The sequence below is a fragment of the Drosophila melanogaster genome, chromosome 2R (assembly GCF_000001215.4).
Source record: "Drosophila melanogaster chromosome 2R".
Classification (NCBI taxonomy): Eukaryota; Metazoa; Arthropoda; class Insecta; order Diptera; family Drosophilidae; genus Drosophila; species Drosophila melanogaster.
Genome location: NT_033778.4, coordinates 5,495,890 through 5,522,921, shown reverse-complemented (window position 1 = coordinate 5,522,921; position 27,032 = coordinate 5,495,890). Strand labels below are relative to the sequence as shown.

The 27,032-nt window shown below is 36.1% G+C and overlaps 2 protein-coding genes across 5 annotated transcripts in view, besides 22 other annotated features; one reads left to right on the top strand and one right to left on the bottom strand.

The window, feature by feature from the left end:
• Nucleotides 1-1,104: part of a mobile genetic element that runs on past the window's edge.
• Nucleotides 1-26,248, bottom strand: part of Ugt50B3 (UDP-glycosyltransferase family 50 member B3) — a 52,870-nt gene extending 26,622 nt beyond the window's left edge. For 2 of the 3 annotated variants that reach the window (NM_165436.3, NM_165435.3), the window contains exon 1: nt 25,949-26,248. The gene's annotated coding sequence lies outside the window, so the exon portion shown is untranslated. Of the gene's footprint in view, nt 1-3,235; nt 3,842-25,948 lie in introns of those variants that run through there. The other variant, NM_165437.3, reaches the window with a different exon arrangement.
• Nucleotides 1,198-1,272: a mobile genetic element.
• Nucleotides 1,309-1,750: a mobile genetic element.
• Nucleotides 2,304-2,533: a mobile genetic element.
• Nucleotides 2,540-2,865: a mobile genetic element.
• Nucleotides 4,206-5,980: a mobile genetic element.
• Nucleotides 4,808-4,868: a mobile genetic element.
• Nucleotides 6,076-6,357: a mobile genetic element.
• Nucleotides 6,401-6,488: a mobile genetic element.
• Nucleotides 8,140-11,926: a mobile genetic element.
• Nucleotides 8,940-11,249: a mobile genetic element.
• Nucleotides 11,927-12,481: a mobile genetic element.
• Nucleotides 13,237-13,498: a mobile genetic element.
• Nucleotides 13,770-13,850: a mobile genetic element.
• Nucleotides 14,197-14,326: a mobile genetic element.
• On the top strand, nt 15,056-19,485 carry TpnC4 (Troponin C isoform 4). Of its 2 annotated transcripts, NM_001169584.2 has the most exons (6): nt 15,056-15,077; nt 15,181-15,238; nt 16,128-16,161; nt 16,211-16,609; nt 16,664-16,684; nt 19,274-19,485. In NM_001169584.2, exons 2-6 carry the CDS (start codon nt 15,236-15,238, stop codon nt 19,276-19,278), a joined length of 462 nt encoding a protein of 153 aa, NP_001163055.1. In that variant the 5' UTR covers nt 15,056-15,077; nt 15,181-15,235; the 3' UTR covers nt 19,279-19,485. The 2 variants fall into 2 exon arrangements, with proteins under 2 accessions (NP_001163055.1, NP_610173.2); NM_136329.3 differs by having other exon boundaries at nt 15,056-15,238.
• Nucleotides 15,685-15,822: a mobile genetic element.
• Nucleotides 18,367-18,413: a mobile genetic element.
• Nucleotides 18,470-18,518: a mobile genetic element.
• Nucleotides 18,803-19,186: a mobile genetic element.
• Nucleotides 19,538-22,663: a mobile genetic element.
• Nucleotides 20,016-21,511: a mobile genetic element.
• Nucleotides 24,483-25,081: a mobile genetic element.
• Nucleotides 26,249-27,032: the final 784 nt, after the last annotated feature.

Sequence of the window (27,032 nt, the reverse complement as noted above, 5' to 3'; positions counted from 1 at the left end):
AAGTTTTTTCAAACAACGTATTCGACGTAACATCATTACGAACAGCCGTACTCTTACGCGATATCAAACGAAACCGAGCTGCTTTACGATATTCAGCGTGTTAAGCCTGTCTATTCGCCAGGTTCCGACGGAATCCCTGGCTTTGTGCTTAGGTTCTGTGCGGAAGCCTTCTGCAAGCCTCTACTGAAACTGTTTAACTTATCACCGGAATCTTCACAGTTCCCCCATAAGTGGAAGGAATCATTTGGGATTCCTCTTCATAAAAAAGGTAGCAAATTACAGCAAGCAATTACAGAGAAATCTCTAATTGTCGGCTAGCCCTTTTTGAAAATGCTATCACTCCTCATTTGCAACACCTTTGTAGGTCAATTATATCACCATGTCAGTGCGGTTTTATGAAACGCAGATCAACAACCACCAACCTTTGGAGCTAACTTAAGTCGTAATACAGGCCTTCAAAAATAATCTCCAAGCAGATGTAATCTACACTGACTTAAGTAAAACATTCGACTCTGTTAATCATTTTCTTCTAGTAAAGAAATTATATTTATTAATTTTCCGTGTTGAACTTTCAAATTGGATTTTAAGTTATCTGAATGGCACGGGTGTGCTTGGTTTTTTAAAAAGTAGTTAAAGACCAAGACCTTTCATTTAGATAGTCCGTCCGTTTATTATGCATCACCTGTTTGGAGTCCTCAATACGTAGTTCACTCGGACTGAAGCGCCTAAAGTGATGTGCAAACCATATATTAACGCATGCTTACCATCCAGTAGACTACTTTTAATTAATTTACCCTAGCTTACCGTAAAACGATGCCTGCAACAGTTTTTATTTGTTAGCTTATTCGTGGTGAAGTTGTTAGTCCTGGCATGGTTAGTCTCTAAACTTCTCTGTTTCAAGCAGATTTACTAGAAACTACATAACCCTATATACCCCTACAGAGTATTATGTTCTGACTATAATAGACTTTATCCTATTATCTGTAATCTTAACTCTCTGCCGCTCTTAGAGCATCGGATTATAAGTTTTTTAACAAATAGTTATTTTTAATAATATTTATTTATATCATATTTATTTTATTATATATTTAATTCCTCCTTTCTTCCGGCTCCTTTTCTCGCCAATCGTTCGCTAATTTTGAAAAGCAAAGAGCGTGGTAGCGTTCCGAAAAAAAACTCTCTAGATTCGGTTTGTTCAACCTTCTAGCTTTTATAGAACATATTATAGCTTATTGCCTGAGTTCTCGAGGTTCATAAGGCCGGACAGACGGAAATACATACAGACATAGAGTGCTTTCGATGAAGAATATATACAGCTGTGTTCATAAAAATATCAGTGCTTTGGACCTGAGAGTTTAAGATACAAAATTCCTATGATTTACACATTTAATGGGAATTTTTTTTAAATAATATCATTAGGTATTTAATTTCAAACAACTTAACAAATGTTTCACTTTTATTTCTTCAATAGTTTCACTTTTTAAAAAATATTGATCATTTCGGGACTTTACGTTGGTAAAACCAGACACTGCTATTCTTATGAACAGACTAAAAGTTGTGATTTCGCTTAAGAATGTAAATAAAAAAAGGAAAACATGAAAAACTAACCGGATTTTCTTTTTTTCCCTATATACACATTCCATTTAACAAAAATAAGTGGAATAAAAAGTCGATTCCGAAAAGGGACATGGAAAAATACGTTTGTATTAATTAGTTTCCCTCGCACTGCTATTTTTCTGAACACAGGTGTGTACTTTATAGGATAAGAATGTTTCCTTCTACCTGTTACATACTCTACGAGTAACAGGTATAATTAAATCGATAGGATTAATTTACTAAATTTTACAAAAAATACCAAAATATATGAAAACTTGCATTCGAAAGATAACTTTCGCTAAAGTCCATGGGTTTAAGAACTTACCGAACCAGAAACAGTTTTCCCATAATTGGCTTTAAAATTGGTATTGGTTCATAAAATTTTAAGATTTGATTAAAACGTTTTGCATCATAATCATCCAAATTTATGACCTACTATATCATGAGCCGTTACGTTTAGATTACGAGCAATCAAAAAACTAGTGCGTCTAAGCAACTGCTTAAGCTTGGTGGGTACAATAAACGTGATTTTTTTTAATTACTGTAGTGCAGATTGCCTATGAAGTAACAATTATCTTTTAATTTACATAAGAGGAGACACAATCACATTTTATACAATGAATATGTTTAATACATAACAATATTTATTTTCCAATAAGTGCAACTTCCTAAATCCCGTCCAACGCAAAATACCTTGCTATCTTTGTATTAGTTTTGTAAACTTCGATCGATATGCCAAAAACGTTATGCCAAGCCACAAGCCGCCCAAAACTGCCACGCCCACACTTTTGAAAAATTTTTTTTTTCATTTTTTATTAGTCTTCTAAATTTTTATCGATATGCCAAACAACTTTTTGCCACGCCTACCCTAATGCTCACAATTCCTCAATAACTCTCACGCCCACACTTAAAACTTGTAATATTTTCTCATTTTATTCCCCAATATATTCAAGTTTTCCGACTATCAGATACCCGTTACGCAACTAGGATAGTGCGAAAAAAAATTTCAACATTTCTAAATATTTTTTTATTTAATTTAAAAAGTGAAAGCGTTGCAGTAGATCAATAAGAATTTACAAGACAAAAACAATTAACATTTTTTAAAAGTGTGTATGGGACAGTTATTGGCGGTTTGTGGGCGTTATAGTGGGCGCGGTAACATACTTGCTATGCGTCTATGCCTCTGGAATCTTCATGTTTAAAGAGTTTAATAAAACTCTATAGCTTTAATAGTTCCTGAGATCAAGGCGTTCATACGGATAGGGGGATGGACAGGGTATAATAACAAAAAAATATCTTACTGTACAATAATCTGTGGTATACCATTTATGATTTAAGGGTATGTACATGGTATAGACATTGCGGCTGAGGCGATAATAGATATAGAAATAGGAACCGATCACGATTGTGTAATTATAACATAGTTAACATGTGTTCTTTGGCTTGATACCGTTAGTTTCTTTCTTGCTTGCAATCAATATCAAAAAACAAAAACTTCGTTCGGCTTCCCAAAGTGTAAGACCTGGCTTCTATCCTTGCAATTCTATTTAATATGTTATTATAATTATACATATGTGACATTATATTACAAAAATTGACGCAGAACGTCAAAATTATATTTCATCTAAATATCTGTTACCGTATCGATTGCAGTTTTTGTATAATTTCATATAATTAGATGAAATCATAATCCAAAATATGTTCCTTTTTTCGGGTTATTCGTACCAGTGTATAAGTGGATTCAAAAGTTTTAAAAAGTGGGACACGCTTTAGTTGACAAATACTTCGATTATTAAAGTATCATGTTAATTTTATTTTTTTGCACTTTAATACTCTATGCATATGCATTGCAGTGAGATGATCTTTCTGAGGGCCAGCAGTAATGCTACTGCTGTGACTGTGTTTGTTCACGACAGTATATGGAGCTATACGAAACCGTTAGCACACTTTCACCAGGGTAAACGAACTTTTAAACACACATTTTAATAAATTGTAAAATACAAATATTTCATCCTAACAGTTTTCGCACTGCGCTAGGTATAAAACCTTATGCAATTGGAAAAGAATGCGGCACCTCTTCCAAAACTATCTCATTAGCACATGACACTTAGACCGATAAACCAAAACAAGCCAACAAGCAATACGACTTTTCAATTTTCCTTAAAGCTTAAGCTCTTGCCCCGACGAAGTTTCTCCGCGAGTTAACTGAAACAAACTGATCGTTGAGCTAGCTTTTTTGGCTCTGTTTAACGTCACAGAGAGAGACCGGTGTTACAGCAATATATGCATACAACGTGTTTAGGTTACGTTTCAATAAATTTAAGTTGACTTGGCTGCATCTGTGCTTCGCAATTTGGAAATTGATCGAATTTCTTAAAATTTGTATAAGTAATTGGTTTATTATAGTCTTTTAATAATCATATTTTTAACCAATATGTCTACACTTGGATGCACTTCATAACCGTTAACTGTTTTTGTTTTTCGTAATAGGTATTGGCATGGTAAACAAATATGGTAGTTCAAATATAAAATTCTAAATATTTCATAAAGTAAAAGAAGCTACCTTTGGTAAGCAGGATAATAAATAATAAAAAAAAAAAAATACACACAAGAGACAACCCAATAGCCAAGTTCCCCGACTATCATATACCCTTTATTGGGCTAGTATAATAAAATATTCAAAAATAGGAGCACGCTTTACATAACTAGGGGAATTGCGAGGGGGAAATTTTTAATATTTCATTTTATCTATAGAAACTGGTAAGACAAATATCATTTAAGAAATGAAACATTTTTCAAAAGTGTGCTCTTGGTAGTTTTGGGCGGTTCGCGTGCGTTAGAGTGGGCGTGTCAACGGTATAAATCAATAAAATCTTGTCCCTTGCCACAAGAACTATACTACAGCTACATCAACACATATAATAAACACAAAAAATTAAATCCACCATATGCGCGGACTTACATAATGCAAGTAAACGAATTGATTAAATGTCACAATTAACTTTTGATTTGTATTCTGTAGTTGCACTGATTACAGTCAAAATGCGAACTAATTTTCTGCCAAGCACTTCGATATACATGTAAGTAAGTGCTTGCGGCTGCGGCATTGCATATTTTGTCCTGTGCATCAATTCACAGATCTTAACCTCAACCTTAACATCCTTCATCGCCTTAACCGTTTTATACCCGTTCCATATAGGGTAAAAGGGTATACTAGATTCGTTGAAGAATATGTGACAGGCAGAAGGAAATGTTTCCGACCTTATAAAGTAGCGCCCCTTGAGCAAAAATCTTTGATGTGAGATATTTAGAAACCTGTAAAAAGTTTTTTCCCTTAACAGTTGAACAATTCTATAAATAAAATGTTTATATGGGATTCAGTTTGTTGTTTATAGATTTTTATTTAAATAAAAAAGAAAAACAATCCATAAATGGGTAAGTCAAAATTGGGTCATCAGGTTAGCGCCCTCTACGATAATTTAAGTTTTTTGATGATTTTTAACACTTAAATATTTAGATTAGAATATTTTTAAAGGAAATTAATATATTTTATATTTTTTGTATCGATTCCTCTTGAGTGGCATATTGTTTACCACCCTCGTATTCCTTCCCTGCCAACCATCCCCACACGTTTTCTATTGTATTAAGGCTGAAAATGCCATTCTAGATTCCCAAAAACGTTTTTAAAGTAGGGAAATGCAGTTTTTAATACACAATTATAATCTTTCGCGTTCTTTCTGCGCCCCATACCATGACACCCCCAACCAGACTGTGAAAGCGATTCAAAATGTGCTCCTCTTTACGCAAATCATGATAGCAATGACTATAGCCGTCTGGTTTCTCCAGATTAAATTTCTTCTTGTCCGAAAATACAACATAATGCCACTCCTTAGACCAGGTCCTATGAGTTCGAGCAAAACTCAATCCTGGTTTTGTTTTTCTGTTTTTCGTGTTTTAAATGTTTAGCTTTCTTAATCACCCTTTGAATCAACGATTTGCTCGGGTTTTCACAACTTTTTTTCTCGAATTTTGGAGGAGGACCTGCGATCTGCCGCGTTAAAGGCACTGTTATTACCACCTTTGCAGTTTTTTCTATAATTTTACTAGTTTTTAATAAAATTGGCTTTAGTTTTGCGATGACCACCGTTTTTTTCTGTAATTTTATGAAAAGACAGCCCGCATTCATAAAAAGCTATGATTTCGGATTTTTCCTGCAAGGATAACAGCGTTCCTCTTCCCTGATATTTCGACGTTTATACGGACAGTCGGACACAGCCAGGTCGACTCGGCTATTGATCCTGGTCAAGAATATATATACTTTATATGGTCGGAAACACTTCCTTCTGCCTGTTACGTTACGTTTACTCTACGAGTAACGGGTATAAAAATATGTTTTATAAAAATAATACAAGCTTGCATTTAAAAATTAATATTTATAAACTGAATAAAAATATGGAAACTGATTTTGCTAAAGGGATTTCTTGAGAAACGAAGTGCGGACATAAACACCGAACAATCACTAATCAAAAATCACTGCCCACTAATCAAAAAGAATATAGATTTAAAGTCTAAGAACTTTTGAAGTGATATGACAGTGGTCGTTTAGCTTTTGGCTATATAGGCAAGCTATAGCTCTCCGCTCTCTGGCTTTTGAAGAAAAAATCAAGAGAGCCTGGAGCCAGCTCTAGATCCTGCACCAAAAAATTGTGCGCAAAAAAAAAAAACGTATGGCGTTACGCATCTTGTTATTCTATTGTCTTTAGATTGAGGTCGGAGATTGGGTAATGCGTCCAGCAACTCTTAACCTCGTTAGACACTGAAGGCGCTGCAGATGCGTAGGGTCGACAGCCTATGGGTAGTGATAGCCCTGGGCTTAGCCTTTTATATTGAGCATTATGGCGGATAGTGTTCTGTTGTGGGTTATTATATATGTAGGTTTGCTTTCTTTTTTCTACGTTTGTAATTGCGTCTCTTGTCTGTTTATATCCATGAGATGTTTTGTTTGTGGCAGAACCCTCTTTTTAAAGTGTAACAGTTTGAAAGGACTTGTTATACACGAACTTCTTATATAATAGTAAGTTGAGTCAAATTAATAGCACATTAATAGCAAATCCAGGTCGGCTTCGAGTATCAAAAGGTTAGTACAACGGACATAATCACTCGCATAGAAATTCTACTTCGGTAAGCGTTCAGCCCTCGATAATATCCTTTAAAGCTTCTTTAAAAGGATTAAATCCGGCTTATAATCGGTCTAATATTTTCATTGTAAGGATGACCAATACAGCAAGGGGGTAAACAGCTCCAGCTACAGTACAGAAGCTGGTGAATAATACCTCCGCCATTAAAGGATTACTACATTCTATTGGTAGTAATATGCAGAATAGTAACAGGCCGATATACAACATAGAGAGTGCTATTCTAGGTGGGATTAATTAATTTAATTTTTAAAATTTTATAAAGTTGTAAAGCTCTTCTTCTTAAAAACAACTTGTCCCCCTTCTTAATTAATTTGCCGGTGGCTTCTTTTATAAACAACTAAGCTCCTCTGCTTGATTTTTCTTTAAAGCGGATATAGGTTACTTTGGGAATACCAATTTCGATCGTTTGATGCTGTCATTTGTGTGACTCGCGTTCTTCCATAGGTCAAAGGTGATTGGTCTTGCATACTCTACACTCCTTCACTATCCTTCATACAGGTACAGACCTTCCAAGCAACTTATAAAACCGACTCCTTGACAAATTCGTTTGTCCCATAAGCAAATTTAGACTAACATAAACACTGAATTGTACATTACAGACTGTATTTTAAGACGCTATCTAAAAAATCCATTTGGACTAAAAGCAATTTTAGGCTATCGTGTTCGCTGACTAAACATAAGTACAGTATTTTGTGATTCTGACAATGACAGCATAGCATTCCAGTTCAATTATGCTGTAATCCCTCTGCGCCTTGATTAGTTGATTACTTCACACATATGCGATCCAGACACCAGTCTGAAAAAAGACTCCTCTGACTCCAATAGTTTACGCGTTGTCGTATTGAATAGTGAACGGCCTTTTAAAATCAGGAGTGACAAGCACTGGTGCTGTTGCCATTTAGTTATTGTTATTCAGACAATTCGTATAACTGACCTGGCTAAACAACATAGCTAAGTATTTTTCAAAAGTAGGTAAACAGACCAGCGGGTCGTCAAGATACACGAATGCGCTTTCGCGTAGCGGTCTCGGAATAACTTTATCTATAAGTCGGCGTATGGCAATAAACTGATACTCTACTCCGGACTCCGGACTCCGCGGAAAAACCGCCGGACTACATCAGTTTTCCGTGGCCTTTCAACCAGCGGTATACTCTTAGACCAAGCCTTCCTTTTATGAGATCACTTGAAATTCATTATCAGGGATTTTGGGCTTTAAGGTATGCATGTGAAAGACTTAGCCGCTTAGTTAATTATGTCCTTGCTTCCTTTCTATCAATTTTTCTACCCTTTACTCGTGTGTATGTAAGAGGCAGAATGAAGCGTTTCCGACTATATAAACTATACGCAGCTGTGTTCATTAAAATATCAGTGCTTGGGACCTGCGAGTTTAAGATAAAAAATCCTATGATTTACAGTCTTAATTAGCAAAATTTTTTATAATATAATTAGGTATTTGATTTCAAACAATTCATCAAATGTTTCACTTTCATTTCTTCAATAGTTTAGAAAATATAAATTAAAACAACATATTAGGCAGAAATTCTGATGTTCACTGAAAAAAAAAATAGTAACAAAATTCAACTTGACTTAGAACTAACTTAACTTTTCTTATTAATGTTTTAATTAGGGTCTAATACTTGGTTGGATTGCCTTTGTTAGCCAGCACAGCCTTACACTTACGCGGCATGAAGTCCACTATGTCCTGGCAACGCTTAGACGTCGGGGAGGTCTTCGACACATATTGCTTAATGCCCCTCAGAGGTTTTCAATCGGTTTTGATTCGGAAGTTGGTGGTGGTCATGGAATTACCTCTATTCTATTTTGGGTGAACCAATTCTTAGCCGATTCGCTTGTGTGTTTCGGAACATTATCCTGTTGAAATGTCCATGTTTTAAGGGCATATTCCATTTAGCATATGACAGTAAGAAATCACTAAGCATAATTACATATGCGGTCTATAATAACATAAATCATAGGTTTTGGACTCGTACCACTGTAAAAAAAAGGCCATACCACGATTTTAGGTCCACCATGATTAAAAGCCTTGAGTGGGTGTTTTGGGTGGTACTCCGTGTTTGTAGGTCGTCGGATATATTGTAGTGAACCAGTTCCACCAAATACCACTGTATTTGACCCATCGCAGTCACTGACTATCTCCTTTCGAGTGCGGATGTCAGTGTTTTTTTTCTATCGTTCTGTGGTCTTTTTAACGTCAGCGCCAAAACCAAGAAAAATCGTCCATACGATAAGTTTCCGGAGGAGTTCCCCGAACTCCCCGAAACCTTCAATCTTTATATATAATCCGGCCTGCTCTTCTCAATGCCCACAATACCTTACTCAGAACAAAAACAATGTAGTATGCGAGAAGCCCGCATTATACAAAAACAAAAACAACCCAAAACTTTGATCAACTCCTCAACCTCTCATGCTGCTACAGCAGCAACCCAACAAACAACAACAAACTCAAATTCAAACATGAGCTGCGACAAGCAGATAGCCCCTCAAGCACACGGTAAAATGCGCGCCGATCCCTGTGCAATCTCTAAATCCCAGCCATTTATACTTATAATGTCCATTACCATATAAATGGTATTTTTAGTAATATTAACGAGCTTACCCTTCTGATCAGAGAACACTCGCCAGATGTGATATGTCTACAAGAAACACACTTACCTCACAGTTTCAAAAACTTATTCTGCCCCAACCTGCTTTAAAACGCGTCGGCCAAGCAAGGCGCCGATGTGCTCATAAAACGACACATCACTTTCTCTGTTCCGCCTTACAGCTTTGTATTGGTAATATAGTTACCATTATAAACACATATGTACATCCCTCATTCCAAGGCTTCACTATTAGGAAAATTAATGACATTCTCAACCAGATCCAATTATAACCCCATTATAATGTTACGGGACTTCAACTCATGGAGCTCGCTCTGGGGATCTCGCCATTTAAATTCTCGTGGTAAAATCTTGGAACGGGCCATAGCGGAAAGAAGCTTGGTACTGGTCAAGAATGGTTCAGAAACCCACCTATTCATACACTGTACTTTCACCCATGTCGACATCTCAATGGTATCCGCACAAATTGTAGCTGCGCTTCCTTAGATTATCATCATGGGAGTGACCACTTCCCCATATCAATGTGCCTCTCTTTGTTTTTAGCCCGGATTACACACCTCCTCTACCAATTTACAATACTTTTAAAGCTAATTGGGATATTTTCGAACGTGAAATAGTGATTCGAGTAGCTACAGTGTAAAACGGGGTGCTTAAACCACCAAGTTGCCCGGGTGCCCAAACACATACGCTCCTACCCACAGACATGGAGTTCCTCCATTGTTATTTTCATAGCCAATCCAAATAAAGAGCCTAATGAAATAAATAGTCTCCGTCCGATTTCTCTTCCGTCATGTTTAAGTAAAACAATATAAAAAATAATAGGCGGTAGGTTAATGTGGTCTATCGGCCCCCATAGCTTGGTCTCCCATAATCAGGTAGCATTCAAAAATAAACACTAGACACATTGTTGCGTATTTCAACAAGAAATCGATTGCGTGGGTTTACATGCAGTTTTTGTAGACCCGAGCTCGGAGGCTTACGAACCTTGTTAAGGGGCTTATGGCCATCCGCACCTTCAGGGTTCGAGTCAACATCATCTCCGAACAAACAGTTTATTCAACGGCATCCCCCAAGGCTCCCCACAGTCAGTAGTAGCTTTTCATTGTAGCTTTTGAACAAATCAGTTTCACTTTGAAAAGACATAAAAACATAAAGATATCCATGTATGCTGACGACGCTATTATTTTTACCAATATAAAAAACCTCGACATTGTCAGAGGAACATTTTGGAAGACTTGGATTCGTGGGGAGCCTTCCCAAGTGCTTCGCTTTCTTCAGATAAGTTTAAGCTACTACAGAAACAACGATGTACATTTCCTAAGATTATGTATAGGAATAATTGTATTAAAAGTGTATACCACTTAGAAATTCTGCGTATAACCTTCGACTTAAAGCTAAATTCTGAACACCATTGCATTAATCTTAGAAAACAACTTTGAATCTCGCTTTAATATTACTACATTTTTAAGTTCCAAGTACTGCTATATATAAAAATCAATACTTTTATAAGTATTACTCGAGCCCTAATGCTATCTAAAATAGACTATGGCCTTCCTATTTATTTATATACAAAAAGTCCTACCACCTTATCACGGAGCTGTTCGTCAATGCGTTCCCCACCTCTCCCACTCGCTGCATACTCGGAGAAGCGGAGAAGGTCTGATCGCATATTAGAGTGACCATGCATCTTCATCCAAAACTATTCACCACTCCTAACACCCTTTTGAAAAAAGATTTCTGTGTCATATTTAAGCAGAATCACAAATACAAATGCCTATCTACAATACGTTCAGGCGCTGTGCCAGCTACAGCACCCAGCTCGGCCTGCCCGCCTCTTAGACCACATCAGACTATAGCCTCGCCGCCTTAGTGGCCCTCGAAAAGCCCAAGAAGTTAACCCTAGCCCTAATATGCCTTTGGCTAAGTAGGGGCACCTTTGGCTTTGGACTCCTCGGACTTAAATTTTGAGTCAGTATCTCCGAATTGTAACGTCACTGATTCCCAAGTTCAGCTCAGACTTTATGTCCCTAGAAGATGCAACAGGATATACTTTCGATCCTCAAGCACAGATAGCTTTTACAAATGGTACCACGGTTTTCAGGCTTCCATTTTGGCAGAACATTCAAGGATTTTTTGAATGTCCTTATATGTTTTTTCCTTCGTTTCTCAGCTTAAAAATTGCTATTTTTTCTCCTAAGAGCAGTTCTGTCCTCTACCCACTAAAATATATATATATATATTTTTTTTTTGCCCTTTTAAACATACGAGTTAACTTAAACAAACTCACTTTTTAGAAATATTGATCATTTGTGGACTTTAAGTTGGACAAAACCAGACTCTGCTATTCTAATGTACAGCCTAAAAGTTGTGAATTCGTTCAAGAATGTAAAGAAAATACGTCTAACGTGAAAAACTAAATATGCTATCTACATATTCCATTTTACAAAAATAAGTGGAATAAAAAGTCGATCCCGAAAAGGGACATGGAAAAATGCCTTCGTATTTCTTAGTATCTCTGTCCGTATGAATGTCGAGATCTCAGGAACTATAAAAGCTAGAAGCACACATTCAGCACACAGATTTTAAAGACAAAGACGCAGCACAAGTTTGTTGACCCATTCTTCCACGCCCACTCCAAAGCCCATAAACCGAAGAAAACTGCCACGCCCACACTTTTGATTTTATTTTATTAGTCTTGTAAATTTCTATCGATTTGGAAAATAACTTATTGCCACGCACACTCTAATGCCCTAAATACGCACATAGCACGTAGCAGTTCTACGCCCACATTTTTGTGGGGGGTATTTTTTAATAATTTTATTAGTCGCTTAAATTTCTATAGACTTGCGCAAAATCTTTTTGCCACGCGCACTCTAGCGACTCAAAACCGCCCAAAACTGCCACGCCCTCATTTTTGAACCATGTTCTAATCATTTTTCTTAATCTTATTAGTCTTGTAAATTTCAATCGATTTGCCCTAAAGCCGTCAAGGCGGTCACACCCACATTTTTAAAATTTTTTCTCATTATAATCCCTAATATCTATCGATGTCCCAGAAAAATGGTGATATTTTGGGGAACTCGACTATAGCACTCTCTGTTGTCCTACCTTCATTGGGTCACTTCCAGTCGTGAAAGCTTTAATTTCTCTTACATCGCAGCGAGGGGTGGTAACACACGGACCGGAAAGAAGAAATGAGGCTCTCGAAGGCGCAGGACAAGTGGTCACTTGGTAACATAATGCGATCGGTACATCGGTATGCAATCAATAACACCGCGGAGTTAAATCACTCATTCTCTTCGACCCTCTCTAAAATCTTGAAAATTCTTTGACATAATCAATAAGGCGAGATTTTATCACGATCTGCAGACAGTCCAGCTTAAACATTAAAACGGGTTGGTTAATGAGATACCGCGAATGAGATATCTGGCTGAGATATGCCACGAATTACACCAGCAGGATGATGGAATTGAAAAAAATGGGTTTCTGATCTCTCTTATCCTAATCGGTGTCATTAATCCAAATTATACCAAAAAAGGTGTCACTTAAAGAAACTTCACACCTCAAAAAGGTCAACCCGTGTTCGTCCAACCAAAGTAATATATAGCCGTGATCGGTGCAATCTTGGTGACTTCAGCTTGACCAGGTACGTGCAATGCCACCTGTGTTGGTGGCGAGGAGATGGGCTGTGGGAGCGCACTGAAAAAACAATGAAAGCCATGCGTTTACAAAAACCCAGATATTGCAAAGTCCTATACACCACCGAAACAATCCGAGAGCAAAATCCAGAAAACCCGTATTCCTTTGGATATTGGCAGTAAAAAAGTGTGGGCGTTGAAGTTTTGCGCTGTTTGTGGGCAAAAGACATTGAAAAGAACTCAACAATTTTTCATATGTGTGCGCCGGGCAGTTTGGGACTACAAACCCCGAAACGGGGTTGGCAAGCATTTTAAATTAAAATAATACTGCTTAAAATGTAATGCTTAACCACAACTCTATATGGACAGACAAACGAACATGGCCAAATCGACTTTGCTTGTGATCCTGATCACGAATGTATATACTCTATAGAATCGAAAACGCGTGAAATACTGATTACATTATATAGGATCAGGGGACAAACTGCCCTTCCGCTCATCTGCAGGCGTATTTAAGATCAGATCTGTTGTCTTTCCTAGCAGTTTTTCGGTTAATATTTTCTTGAGGTGTAAGATGACGGACCATTGCCAAATAATCACACTTTGGAGCTCCAGCAGAACTTGAACTGTAATACTCCATTCAAATTGCTAATTGTACATCGCTATATATGTACCTACCTATACGTAGCTTTTAGGGCCATTGGAAAAGAGTGCTTAGGCACATGCATCATTGGCCCACTTGTGGGTTGTAACTTTGTCAATGTGAGAGACGCCACGTAAATCAAGTTTCGGAGCGACAAGTCATAACGGTCATAGCGTCAACGTAAGCCTAAAAAGCCCAGCCATTGGCTATTTCACCGTATAAGACAGAAATTCGTTTTCACAGACCGTCCAACCATCAATAATTAAAAGCCATGATGGAACTATTGTCTTTCACTGGGCGTCTTCCTTGTAGAATGCGACAGTGCCTGCCTTGGGAACGATTCTATAGGCCCAGCAGTCCCCTCCATGTCATCTGCTACGAGATGTAGGCTGTGTACCACATTATTCTAACGTGTGGGCGTGGCAGTTTTGGGCGGCTTGAGGGCGTTAGCGTGAGTCAACAAACTAGCGCTGCGTCTATGTCTCTGGAATGGTAATCTCGACAGACGGAAAGGGTCAGATCGACTCGGCTATTGATCCTGATCAAGAATATATACATACATACATTATATGGTCGGAAACGCTACTTTTCAGCGAAACTAGCACTTTTACTTTACGAGTAACGGGTATAACAAACAATGAGATCACACATTTTTGAAAGTGTGAAGGTAAAATTGGTTTCGTGAAGTACTTTATCTACGATAAAATCATATTAATTAACAACTTTCACTAAATTAATAAAATATAAATAGCTTTCACCCCATTTTGACACTACGTGATGAATGCACCAACTTCGGTAAAATATATGCAATGGTACATTTTGATACTCATCAATTATCGCGCATTTCTCTTGATTAGGTAGATTAGGAAGAAACAGTAACAGGAAAGGAAGCTTGATTCAGTAAGTAAAGATATCTTAAAGATATAAATATTACTGTGCAACGAGGAACGCTTAAAAATATAAGTTCCGCGTAATATTTATGGTTGAACTGTCAAAGAAAATGTTTGTTATTTCCCGTATAGATTAAGTGTTATGGTAAATCATTAATTTAAGAAATATGTTGCCTTTATGGTATCAAAAATACTTAAATTTCTAATTTTATATAAACTAAAAAATAAAAATTTTTAATTGGATTATTGCTTTTACAATTTAAGGAATAAAAGTTTCGGCATAAAGACCACCCTTACTCTTCGAGCGCTTCTTGCTCTTATTTCCTTATCATCGATTAGGATGAAAATTTAGCCGTTTGTATACAGATGTAGTCGCTTACATTTTTATTGTTAGCGTTCGTTCGGAAAAGCTTTGGCATTTTCCATTGCCGATGAACTTAGCTAACATAAAACACAAATCGAATTGTTTAAAAGCTTGGTGATAATTGAAAGTAGCGTACCCTGTTTCTTTAGCTCCTCTTCTGGGACACTTTTTAGATTATCAAAAATATCGTATAGTAATAGTAATATAGTATTTTTATATTATATTTAAAGGGTTTTCCTAAACCTTAGCGGTGTAATTTGATTTAACAAAAAAAAACTCTTTAAAATGGTAAGTTACGATATTATAACTTTGATTAAACTAAAAATTAATGGAGCACATTCTGAATTTTTTATATAAAATTTACTGTTGACTAAATATAAATATAAATATAATTATTTACCCTTGCTATGAAAAAACACAATTTATATAAATATAAATTCCACAAGCGATAAAGTATAAAGTATTAAGTTTGTAAAGTGGTTGGAAATAAGCTGTCAAGGGAAAGTGATTTTTGATATATTTTTTTTTTTGATATAGATAGTGTCTATCTACGTATGAGACAAATAGGAACTTAATTGTCATCACTGCCGTTAATCTGCAGATCATTTTCAAAACATTAAAATGTAGACGACAACGTGCGCTATGTGGATTTTAATAACCAGACAGTGAAGAAGATATTACCTTAAAATTTTTTAATTTATCATTAACTTAGTATTTATTGCAATAACACCCGCTACCCGTTACTCGTAGAGTAAAAGGGTATACTCTATTCGTTAAAAAGTATGTAACTTGCAGAAGGAAGCGATTTCTACCACATAAAGCATAGACATACATTCTTTATCAGGAACAATAGCCGAGTCGATCTAGCCATACATATAAGGGATATATTGTTCTACATCGCTAAAGTAGAGTCTTCGAACATTTATGGTAAATCAGTTGCATACGGACAGACGGGCTACCGAGCAAAAGTTGACTTCGTTACAAAAAATGCACATAAGAAAACGTACCCTTTTTGTGCATGAAAGACATGCATCTGTATGCAATATATTTTTGGAAATACAACATACCCGTCCACCAAACGAGTATAATTATGACATTACTCTTGTAGACACCAGGCTGACATGAACATATAGTTCATTATCTTAAAGATTTTATTATATATCCATACTTCTTTCAGGCCGATGGAGAATACGACAAGGAACAATTGAGAAGTAGTATAAAATTAAACTTTTATTTACTATTTAAAAAACGACGTATTAGTCCTTAGGAACGCCTTCAAGGCTTTCGACCACGACGGTGCAGGATCGATCGAACATGCTGATGTATCTAGCATTCTTGAAATTTTGGGTCAGAAATTAGAACCACCTGCGGTAAAGGCCCTTATTAAAGAGGTCGATAAAGGAACAACTGGTAAATTGGATTTTAGCCAGTTCTGCAAACTGGCAGCTCGCTTTATTGAAGTTGAGGAAGATGTGGGAGCTCTTCAAAATGAGTTAAAAGAGGCCTTCCGTGTATATGATAAAGAGGGGAAAGGATACCTGACAGTTGCAACACTAAGAGGCATTCTTCACGAATTGGACGATAAGCTTTCTAACCAAGACTTAGATATGATTATAGAAGAAATTGATGCGGATGGATCCGGTACGGTTGATTTTGACGGTAAGTAGTTTAATATAATTAATCAAACATTCAATAATAACGTTTTCATTGCAGAATTCATGCAAGTTATGACAGGTAATACATGATACCCTTAAACAAATATTAGTTCCACCTATGTAAAAAAACACATTCAAACAAAACAATATTATTCTGACCTTCTTTACGGTTTGCCGTTTAAGGGTGAAGTGACGATACCACCCACGTGCAAAAAATAATCAACTTGTATGACTACAATTGATATTGCATATATTGCATAAATTATAAATTCATAATATAAAATTTACGCAAACGGCGCCCGTTTTTCTAAAATAATTCCTGTCCACCAAAACATTTTCTATTAAACGATTTATTATCGTATTGCCTTGTAAGGATGTGTTTTTTTTTTATACTTGGTTTTTAATCGTCAACATAACGGCATAAGCAACATCAGTTATGACCGTAAAATGTTGCTTATGCCGTTAGACGATTAAAAACTAAGTGTGCTAAGGTCTCTATACCTAAGACAAGAGAGAAGACCACAGTCCAGTTATGAAATCCTAAAGAAAAATGAAAAAAAAAAATTGGGCGTGGCAGTTTGAGCGGCTTGTAGGCGTTGAAGTGCTGATGGCAAAAAGTTTTTTGGCAAATCGATAGAAATTGTCAAGCTTATTACAAATTTAAAAATATTATAACATATATTTTTTTTTTTTTGGGTATGCGTGCCACGCATATGCATGGCAATGGCTGGGATCCAACGTAGGGTCTTTTCTTTAAGCTTTTCCGGGTTTAAGGTTCTTAGGACCACGATTCCTGTGATCGATTCTGATCCATATGGGCATGTCCGAATGTATGTCCCTAAACATCTCCGCTTCTGGGGAGAATCCTCTGTTACATCCAATACCTCGTGTTTTTGTAGGGTTGCGTTAATCGCTGCTTTACCGTGCCACTTTTTATACAACATGCAAAATGCAACATTTGGTACAAAAGGAATCAATATTATTTACTGACGTGCCAAATGTTCATTGGCAAATAGGAATAGAGGGATGCATAACAAAAACCGGGTGTTGACTTGAGTGTTGATCACCTTACATTAAGAGATCAGTTGAACAAAGAGCGTAAAGTGAAACATCAATGAGAAAGAGTGAAAGTCAGTAAAGTATCAAACTGATCAAATCAAAGTAAACTGGCTTGTTGTGATCAGACTCAATATGGAGTTGGCTTGAGATTAAAGGGTAATGTCAAGGTCCATACAAAGAAGTAAAAAGTAAAGAAAGAAATGTAGACAAGGTTGGCGATGGTGAATGTCCGGTCCTTTAAAAACATCCACCATATCTGAGTTCGTGCCGAATAGCAAGTTAGATGTACCGAATGTTGAAGTTTGAAACAAGCCAGAAGAGCAAGTAGGCAGACAAAAACTGAGAGACTGTCGTTTATGATAATAAAATGACGTCGCAGAAGTATTTGTCTTCAAACAGAGCCCGTTTAGTTACATATATTTTTGACCAGAATTCATCTTCCAACACTGGAAACTCTTAGTGAAAGCACCTATCGATAGAATTGGAGGCAGATTGACTAAGAGAATAAGAACGGTACATAGTGTAAATAAACAACTGGAAGTTACGTAATAGGCAGCAAATTATGAAATTTCTTGGAACATTCCTTTTAGGTCCAGAGGGGGGGAGGGAAGCTGCTCCCCCTGCCCTACCCTGGCGACGCATTAATTGCTTTGTAAACTTCTATAGATTTGCTAAGAAAGTGTCAACATTTTTCGTTCCCCCTCCCACTAAATGAGTAATGAGTATCTGATAGTCCAGTAACTCGACTAGAAGGCAGATGACAAAATGACACCGATAAAAATTGGTAGAAAAAACATGATATTATAGAATGCTATAGTCCAGTGCCTCGACTATCAGATACACGTTACTCAGCTGATAAATTTAAAAACAATAAATATGCCTCCATATATGGATGTTATATATTTGCCGCCCGAATAAGCTACCGATTGGGCGTGGACAACATGTTTTTGGTATATTTTCAACACATTTAAGAAGTGTGTGTGTGGCGTTAGAGGCGCGACAAAATTGAATTTTATATATATATATTTTTTTATTATATATTTTATAAAATAAAATGTTATAAAATATCAACATATTTTTAAGACATAGATTAAGATTCCTGAGACATAGACGAAGTGCAAGGTTGTTTCTCAATTTTGCCACGCCTACTTTTACGCCCACAAGCAAATCAAAGCTGCCACGACCACACTTTTTAAAATGTTTTTATATTATTCATTTTTGTATACGTCTTATTAATTTCTATTGATATGCCAATACCCAATCTTCACAAATCTGCCACGCCCACACTTTTGAAAAATTTTTTGATTATACCAAACAATTTTGGACGCCCCTTCTAGCACCTATAAAACGACCAAAACTGTCACGCCCACCTTTTTTTAAATTTTTTAATATTTTTAATATATTATTCTCTATCTAATTCTATCGATATGCCAGAAAAATTATGAAAATTCCCATTTTCCCTTCCACTAGCTGAATAACGGGTATCTGATAGTCCGGTAACTCGACTATAGCATTCTCTCTTGTAATTTCAAATATTTCGTTCCTTATCCTTATATTTCGTTATATAAATATAAATATTTTTATAAACACTAAAACTTTTCTCTTCCAGGTTGACCCACATTGCTCTTTTTTGACATGCTGTGCAAAAGCTCAGATATGGCAGACAATGCAAAATCAAAAATACATAAAACAATAATAGCCATTAGTTTTGTGTCAAATATTATAAATAAAATTTGATTGAAATGTATTAGCATCATTTTTCTCTTATCTAATTTAAATATAAACAAATATCGGGCCAAAAGCAGATAAGGCCGATGTACGAACAGACGGATGAACATATGTGGTAAAGTAACAGGTGTGGCAAGGCTGTACTGTTTCCTCTTCTCCTTGCGTTCTTTGATGCTTAACTTATTTCATTTATTTTCAATGTATGGGAATAAAGCGACAAATTATCTGAGATTGGGAATAAATGTGTTAGAGCGTGACCGATAGTGCTGTTGCTGAACGTGGTTAAAGTGCGAAAGAGATACGAGAAAAGGAAATGAACCATGCTAGAGGCGAGAGCGTCAGTTGTTGGTTAGAAGCCAAAGCAGATAGAAGAACTCGTTGATACCTCAGCCTTACAAAATAGATTACATTTTACAGAAAAGATGTACAACAACACTCAAAATCCTTATGAGCCGATATCAAAAGTGGGATCTGTGCCGCACCAAAGACACTAGAATAGTGTCTTTGGCCGCACCCTGCGATTTCCGAGGGAACAGTGGCGTGCAGTTCTCGAAATGCAATACGGAATTTCGATGAACTTGCGAAAATCATGCAAGCATCGCCGTCATGTGAGCAGTAGCATACACTAGTAGACATAAGTATTTGGACAAGAAATATATTCAATATATTTCTTTGTAACTCATTGTTAACTTAAAGCAAAATTGTTCAATAATTTTAGTAAATAGGCTATCGTTGTTAAATTAGGTAACATAAACATATGGATAACTTCATTGTTGATTTAACAAAAAATTACTTTTTTACAAATTAGCAGTGGCATAAGTATTTGGACAAATTATTTAAATAGTTTAAATTGAAAAGAAAAAAAGTTAACTAAAAGATTATGACAAATTAATAAAAAATATACCCTCTCTTAGCGTCTATCACCTTTTGAAGACGTTTTGGTACAGACTGTACCAAGCTGTGGATATAATCCATTAAAATATCCTTCCGTAAGGTTTGAATTTCCAAAATCGTTTCTTCGCGACTTCTAGATAAGTTTGCACGCCTTTTTTTGTTTTATATATGACCAGAGGTTTTCTATTATCCTGCTGGAGTATGAAGGACTCTCCAATCAATTTATCACCAGAGGGTAATGCATGATTATTAAGGACATCTAAATATTTTCTTTGATTCATGGTTCCATCAACAGGAACCAAATCTCCCAAGCCAGTGAAAGCTACGCATCCCCAAAACATAACAGACCCTCCTGAATGACTTATTCATTGACATACTGGTGCCACTTTTTTTCAATATTTTTTGAGCAGTGAAACTCAAAAGAGCTCCACAAAACATTGTTCCAGAATGATGCAGGCTGACCAACATATTTTTTGGCAAAGTCGAGGCGCTTTAACTAATTTCGTGGAGTTATTGTGGTATAACTCTGCTAACATATTTTCCAAAATCGGCTTCCTTAAGACGTCTGCGAACCGTTCTTTCACTGATATCGATTTCTGCTCCTTCTTCTAGTTCTTTGGCAACCGATCGGGGAGTTTGTAGAACATTCTGCTTAAACTTCCGTAAAATATAACCATCGTCCTTTTAAGTTGTTTTACGTGGTCGGCCACTACGCGCAACGTTTTTGGTTGTGTGTGTTTTTTGTATTTATTTATTTGGTAATACACCGTTGCCCGGTGAATTTTGTATAAATCAATGATATTTTTCACCGAAATACCAGATTAATTAATTAATTAATTAATTTTTCATTTTTCATAAATTCGCTCAGTTCCTTTGTTTTCCCCATGTTTAACAAATTTAGGAATGAAATAAAAGTAGGTAGTAACACGTTATCAAGAACAAATGTTCAATTGATCTAAAAAAAGTCAAAAGTTTGATATTCTTCGAACAACAGATCAATGCGAACTAATTAAATGTGATGTCTTAATACTTTGGCACCGCCCAAATCGTTATCTGTGTAGCTATCTAATCAGAAGGATAATTGAAAAGGTAAACGGCAAAATATACCTCTCGCGTGTAAATGTAATTGCACTCTTTGTTTTATTATCCATAGTTTTCTTATTTATTTGACTGTACTATGGAAAGCATAGCCCGGCAGTTGTCTAAATACTTATGCCCTCTAGTGTAGTACTACTACTACATGTTGTAGTAAATTGACCATGGCACTGAGCAACTGCATCGAGGGAACCGCATCCCAGTAGCTTTCGCAAATTTCCTATCACGGTATGTCTTGGAACAAGTTACAGCACTTATTTCTCCAGCGCTTCGAAAAATATTGCCGGCCGCAGTGTAAATAAAGTGTAATATTGTTGGCCCAATTTATCCTCCTTTTGCTAGCCCCATGTTTCTCGCCAAAAAGAAGAACGGAAAGGACGGAACTGAACTCGTAAACGAGAAAATACCAGCTGCCGAATGTTTCGAATGTTCTTACGAATGCTGGTTTCACCCTTAACCTCAAAAATTTCCTTAAAAAAAAAACGTATCGTTCAGTATCTAGGTTATGAAGTACGAGCGGAAGAGATTCGTCCTAATTCACGAAAGCTTCGCTAATCTCCATGGCTTCTCCTCACACAGTCACTGGCGTTAGAGATTTCATCGGCTTGGCTCCGAATTCTCGCAAATTCATGGCTAGTATCTCCCAGATTATGAAACCTTTGTATACGCTATCATCTGGCAAAGGCGTTACATAGAACGCTGAGCTTGAAGACATCCGTTTCAAAGTTGTGACGATTCTGTATTGGTGATTTTCGACCCGCAATAATCTATTAAATTGCACTGCACTACACTGATGGATTCGCAATGAGGACTTTTGCACCGAATAAACAATAAGCCCCATGTAATTGAATACTTCAGTAAAGCGACTACCTCTGTGGAATCCAGGTACCACTCCTATGAGCTGGAAAGCTTGGCCGCGAGTTCGTAGTTTTAACAGATTGTAATTCATTGAAAGCTTCACGCACAAAAATCCACTTAACCCCTAGAGTTCGTCGCTGGAGGGCCTACTTACAGTCATTAAATTTTGATGTTCAATATAGAGAGGGTAAGCGTATGGCTAACGTCGATTTCCTGTCAAGAAATCCCTTGTTACCCGAACATGTTTCGTTATTGAACAAAATTCCCGAAAAACGATTAAATCTGTCTAAAATTTCAACTACTTGTCTTCTTACTGAGCAACGATTAGACCCCGAGATAATGGAAATTGTCAATAAATTGGATTCAGATGGGTTGTCCGAAAACTTGGCCAAAACCTGTCATCTGCGAAAAGGTGTTTGATATCCTTTTATTGGTTTGCCAAAATCCATCACCCTTGGGGAATGTTTAAGCGGAACTGCAGTAGGTACGAACCAAATTTTCTTCTGCTTGATCCACAAATTAGTTATTTGCTAATACAACAATAAAGTTACATTTATCTTTTCAATAAGCAGGTCATATCAGTTCCAGCGAGCTGAGGCCCTTATCCTCAACTTTGAAATTGATCTATGGACCTTTCCAGCTTGATACTCATAAAAGGATGATTTTCCTCCACCATTAAGCGAATCTTCTTTCTTACGATCTTGATTTCCATTGGCAATGAACTATGTATTCCTGTATCCAAAGTTAAAAACAATTATTGCTTGTGTATTTATATATTTTTACGCGGTAGCTTACTCTGTTGCTACAATTTTACATGCTTAGAATAAGCTTCCGAGTCTTTTTAAGGATCAGATTCCGTGGCATTTTATAAAGTGCATTGTTACGTAGGCGAATTAGTGCCCTCGTACTGGAATAGGACTTGGGCCGAGGGAGAGGCATCGGATATCCAGGCACCTGGTTGCCAGCGTAAGCTCGTCATATTCGGCTCTTAGGATCTTGGTAACCCTCTCATTTTATCGTAGTTGAATTAATATCGCATTTTTATTGTTGGCTAGTACCGTGAGTAATAAAGGAAAATGAAATGCTAGTATACAAAAGCTATATAAGTTGACAATAATTGGTTTAGCGGATGGTATAGAATTTACTCTGAGGGCTCTTGTCTTTGTGTATCAAACACAAGGCTGATACTCGCCGCTGAAAAGTTATCTTTATTTATAAAAAGTATTAATCATTAAACATTTAATTATTATCAAAGAAATACTCTGCCTGGAAAAGGCTAACACTCAAATAACTTCTATGCCTAAAACCCTTTGGTGTTTCGTTTGCAATTAAGTCGCTCATTATCATTCGCTTTCGTTAACCTGTACATATCGCATCGATGCAAAATCTCATTCGCTATCATTTAAAATCGCTATATAAGCCTCGTTTTTTTATTGCTTATAAAAACTTATTAGCTCAACGAGGTTTTCTCTGGGCTCTTTGGACTTCTATTGATCTTGACCACGAAATGATGACCTTCCACTTTGGACCGAAAATTCAGCTCTCGCGACTGTCTCCTTTAGGGAATGGCTCCTTTAGGATGTCGCAACCGTCGCCTACCTAGAAGGTCTCTTCCCGAGAATTGTCAGCCCCATCGGTGGTTGAGGTCTTTAAATACCATTTAAAGCATTCTCTGGTCTTCTCTGGTCTACTAATCGGTTCTATGGGCCAAATGAACAGTGCCAATTATTAAGGTATAATTTCTATGTGAACGATTGCGGCCGCTGGACTAACACACTCGTTGATTGTCGACCTGAATTTTTTTGTTGCATTCAGTGTGGCTTAACGAGGTAGTTGAATTTGTAATCATGTTACAAATTATTGTCATGAACTTATTTACATTTTTCACATACATCCAACAAAAGTTTTTAAAATGAATTTTTAAACATCAATGGCTTGGTCGGTTAGCGCTGTAATTAACCTACTTAAAAAATTGTTATTTATTGTCTTCGTTAACGTATTTTTGTTAAAATTGTTAAACAATACTTTATATTTTATTTTTAACACACGCAAAAGTCTGCATACTATGTATGTACATATATACTGTATATACGTATGTATGTATATACTTATCAAGATAGGGATGGTAATACTTAGCTTATGCGAACTTCTTTTGGTCATGGTATTGAGGTAAAAACATTGGAAGTTAATTGACTCTCAAAAATTCTGATATTATCCAAAAACTCCTTTAACTATATGTTAACAAGAGAGATTGCTATAATCAGTTTCCCGACTATCAGATACCCGCTACTCAGCTAGTGTGAATGCGAAGGGGAAATTTTATTATTTTTCTGGGATATCGATAGATATTGGTCAATAAAATGAGAAAAAATTAAAAAATTGTTCAAAAATGTGGCGTGACCGTTTTGTAGGTGAAAGTGTTTTTGGTATACAGATACAAATTGACCAGAAAAGCAATAAAACTAAAACATTTTTCAAAAGTGCGGTTTTGACAGTTTTGGGCGTCTTTATGGCGTAAGAGTGGGCATGGCAAACAGTTTTTTGGCAAATCGATAGAAATTTTCCAGACTAAAAAAATGGGAAAAATATGAACACGTCTTTCAAAACTGTTGGCATGACAATTTTGTGCGGTTTATGGGCTTTATAGTAGGCGTTGCAACATGGGTCAATAAACTTGCGTTGCGTCTTTGTCCCTAAAATCTGTATACTGAATCTCAACCTTTTTATAGTTCCTGAGATCTCGACTTTCATACAGACAGACGGACATGGCTAGATCGATTCTATTGAATCGATAAATATGGTCCTGCTTCTGCTTATTACATACTTTTCAACGAATCTAGTATACCCTTTTACTCTACGAGTATCGGGTATAAATATATTTATACTGATAAGAACACATACATTTTATTGGTTCGCAAACGCTTCATTCTACGTACTTTGATTATAAATAGTGGTTATTTAGTAAGCACCACATTAAGACATAAAGATATTATTTCTTTTATATTTTGACATAAAGATATCCACATTAAGACGTACAGATATCATTTCTTTTATATTTTTATCAAAATAGGAAAACAACATAAAATGGGTGTATTTAAGGCAGTCGGAATATGAATTGAAAATAATAGAAAGGATATCACAAAATAGTTGTTTTTGATCATTATGTGGTTTTTTTATATTTATAAGCTTTATTACTGAGAGGTTTAATGGAGACGGGCAGCTGTTGTTAAAGATTTAAAATGTATACTTCCCCTTCGCAAAGGGGACTTTATTACGTTGCAAACTATTAGGTGAAACTAATGTACCCTCTGCAAAGGTGTAAAAATTGTTTACATTTCTTGAAACTAATAGTTTCTCACAGGAAATGTAGTCCGCTTCGTATCGTGTCGGGTCAGAAAACTTTTTAATAACTCAAAATACAACACCCTTTTTTTATTTAAAAATAAAAGTTAATCGGGAAACCGACTTTTAACTGATACATCTAATTCATTTTAATTACATTCTAGTGCTGAGGTCTTATTGACCATGATACACCCTAAAATCTTAATTTTAGATAGTTGAGATATAGACAATCAAACGGATAGGCGGACGCGACCAGGTCGATTCGCCTATTGCACCGTAAAAAGAATTGTTACACTTTATAGGGTCGCGTGCGCTTTCTTTTACCTGTTATATACATATGTATGTACGTCTTACAACATATACTTACTTTTTTTTTTATTGATATTCAGCTTCAATGTAACGCAGCCAAGCTGTAGTATTTAAATGAACAAAACGTTTATTCCGAAGACATAATTTAAAGTTGTTTCTGTCATTAAACCATAAAATATTACACATAAAGGCATTTGAACATCTCAAAAACCGGCAGCTTAAAGCTTACTCGATCCAGAATACATATATGTACATATGTATATAGCTTGGGACAATAATTAAAGATATTACGGCCAATTTACAGTTTAAGCTTGGCCTCAAGCAAAAACTTGCTAAGAAAGCCTGGAGTAAGTGAACTCTAAACAAGTTTTATAAAACTTGCAGTAACAGAAATCTCTCTACAGGTTGCTGCTCTTAACAGAACTGTAGCCCCAAACTGGTTGCGTGTAGATAAATGTACATAAACATACCCGATCGAAACACCATGATGGTACACATAATACTCAAACCAACAACCTTACATATCTATCCCAACTGAAGGGTTATCACCAAAACAATCATTTTGTAGATATTAAGATGAAGTTTTTACGGAACAAATATAATAATATCACAAAATGTATCATAAATTGTTTATAAATATAGAGTAATGGGTAGAGAGAGTGTCGGTGAGAGCGCCAAAGGCAACCGCATTCGTGAAGGTTTCGGGAAATGGTGAATTGTGGTAATGCAGGGAAAAACGTATGCTTAAAGTTTAGGCTTTGAACACAAATAAATCTCAATAAATATTAATAAACTATATTTTGAAGTAAAAACAAATGTATTTCTAATGTTTAGAAATCACCAGTTAAATACATTTTTTCTCTGATAATTTTTTTGTATAATTTAAAAAAAAAATTAATTAGCAAATTTTAGATTAGAAATTATATTTTAAAATAATGTTCTCAAAATTGCGAATGTTAACCTTAAAAATACATTTAAAAAAAAAAACTTTTCCGAAAATGTATACCCCACCGAGTTACCATCCAATTTGGTCTTTTAAAACGAACTCTCTCTTTTCAAACAATCTATCACAATCAACAGTTTGGGGAACAGACCGGACTGTAACAGTAGTTTCTAACAGCGGGTGTAAAACCATTGAGACC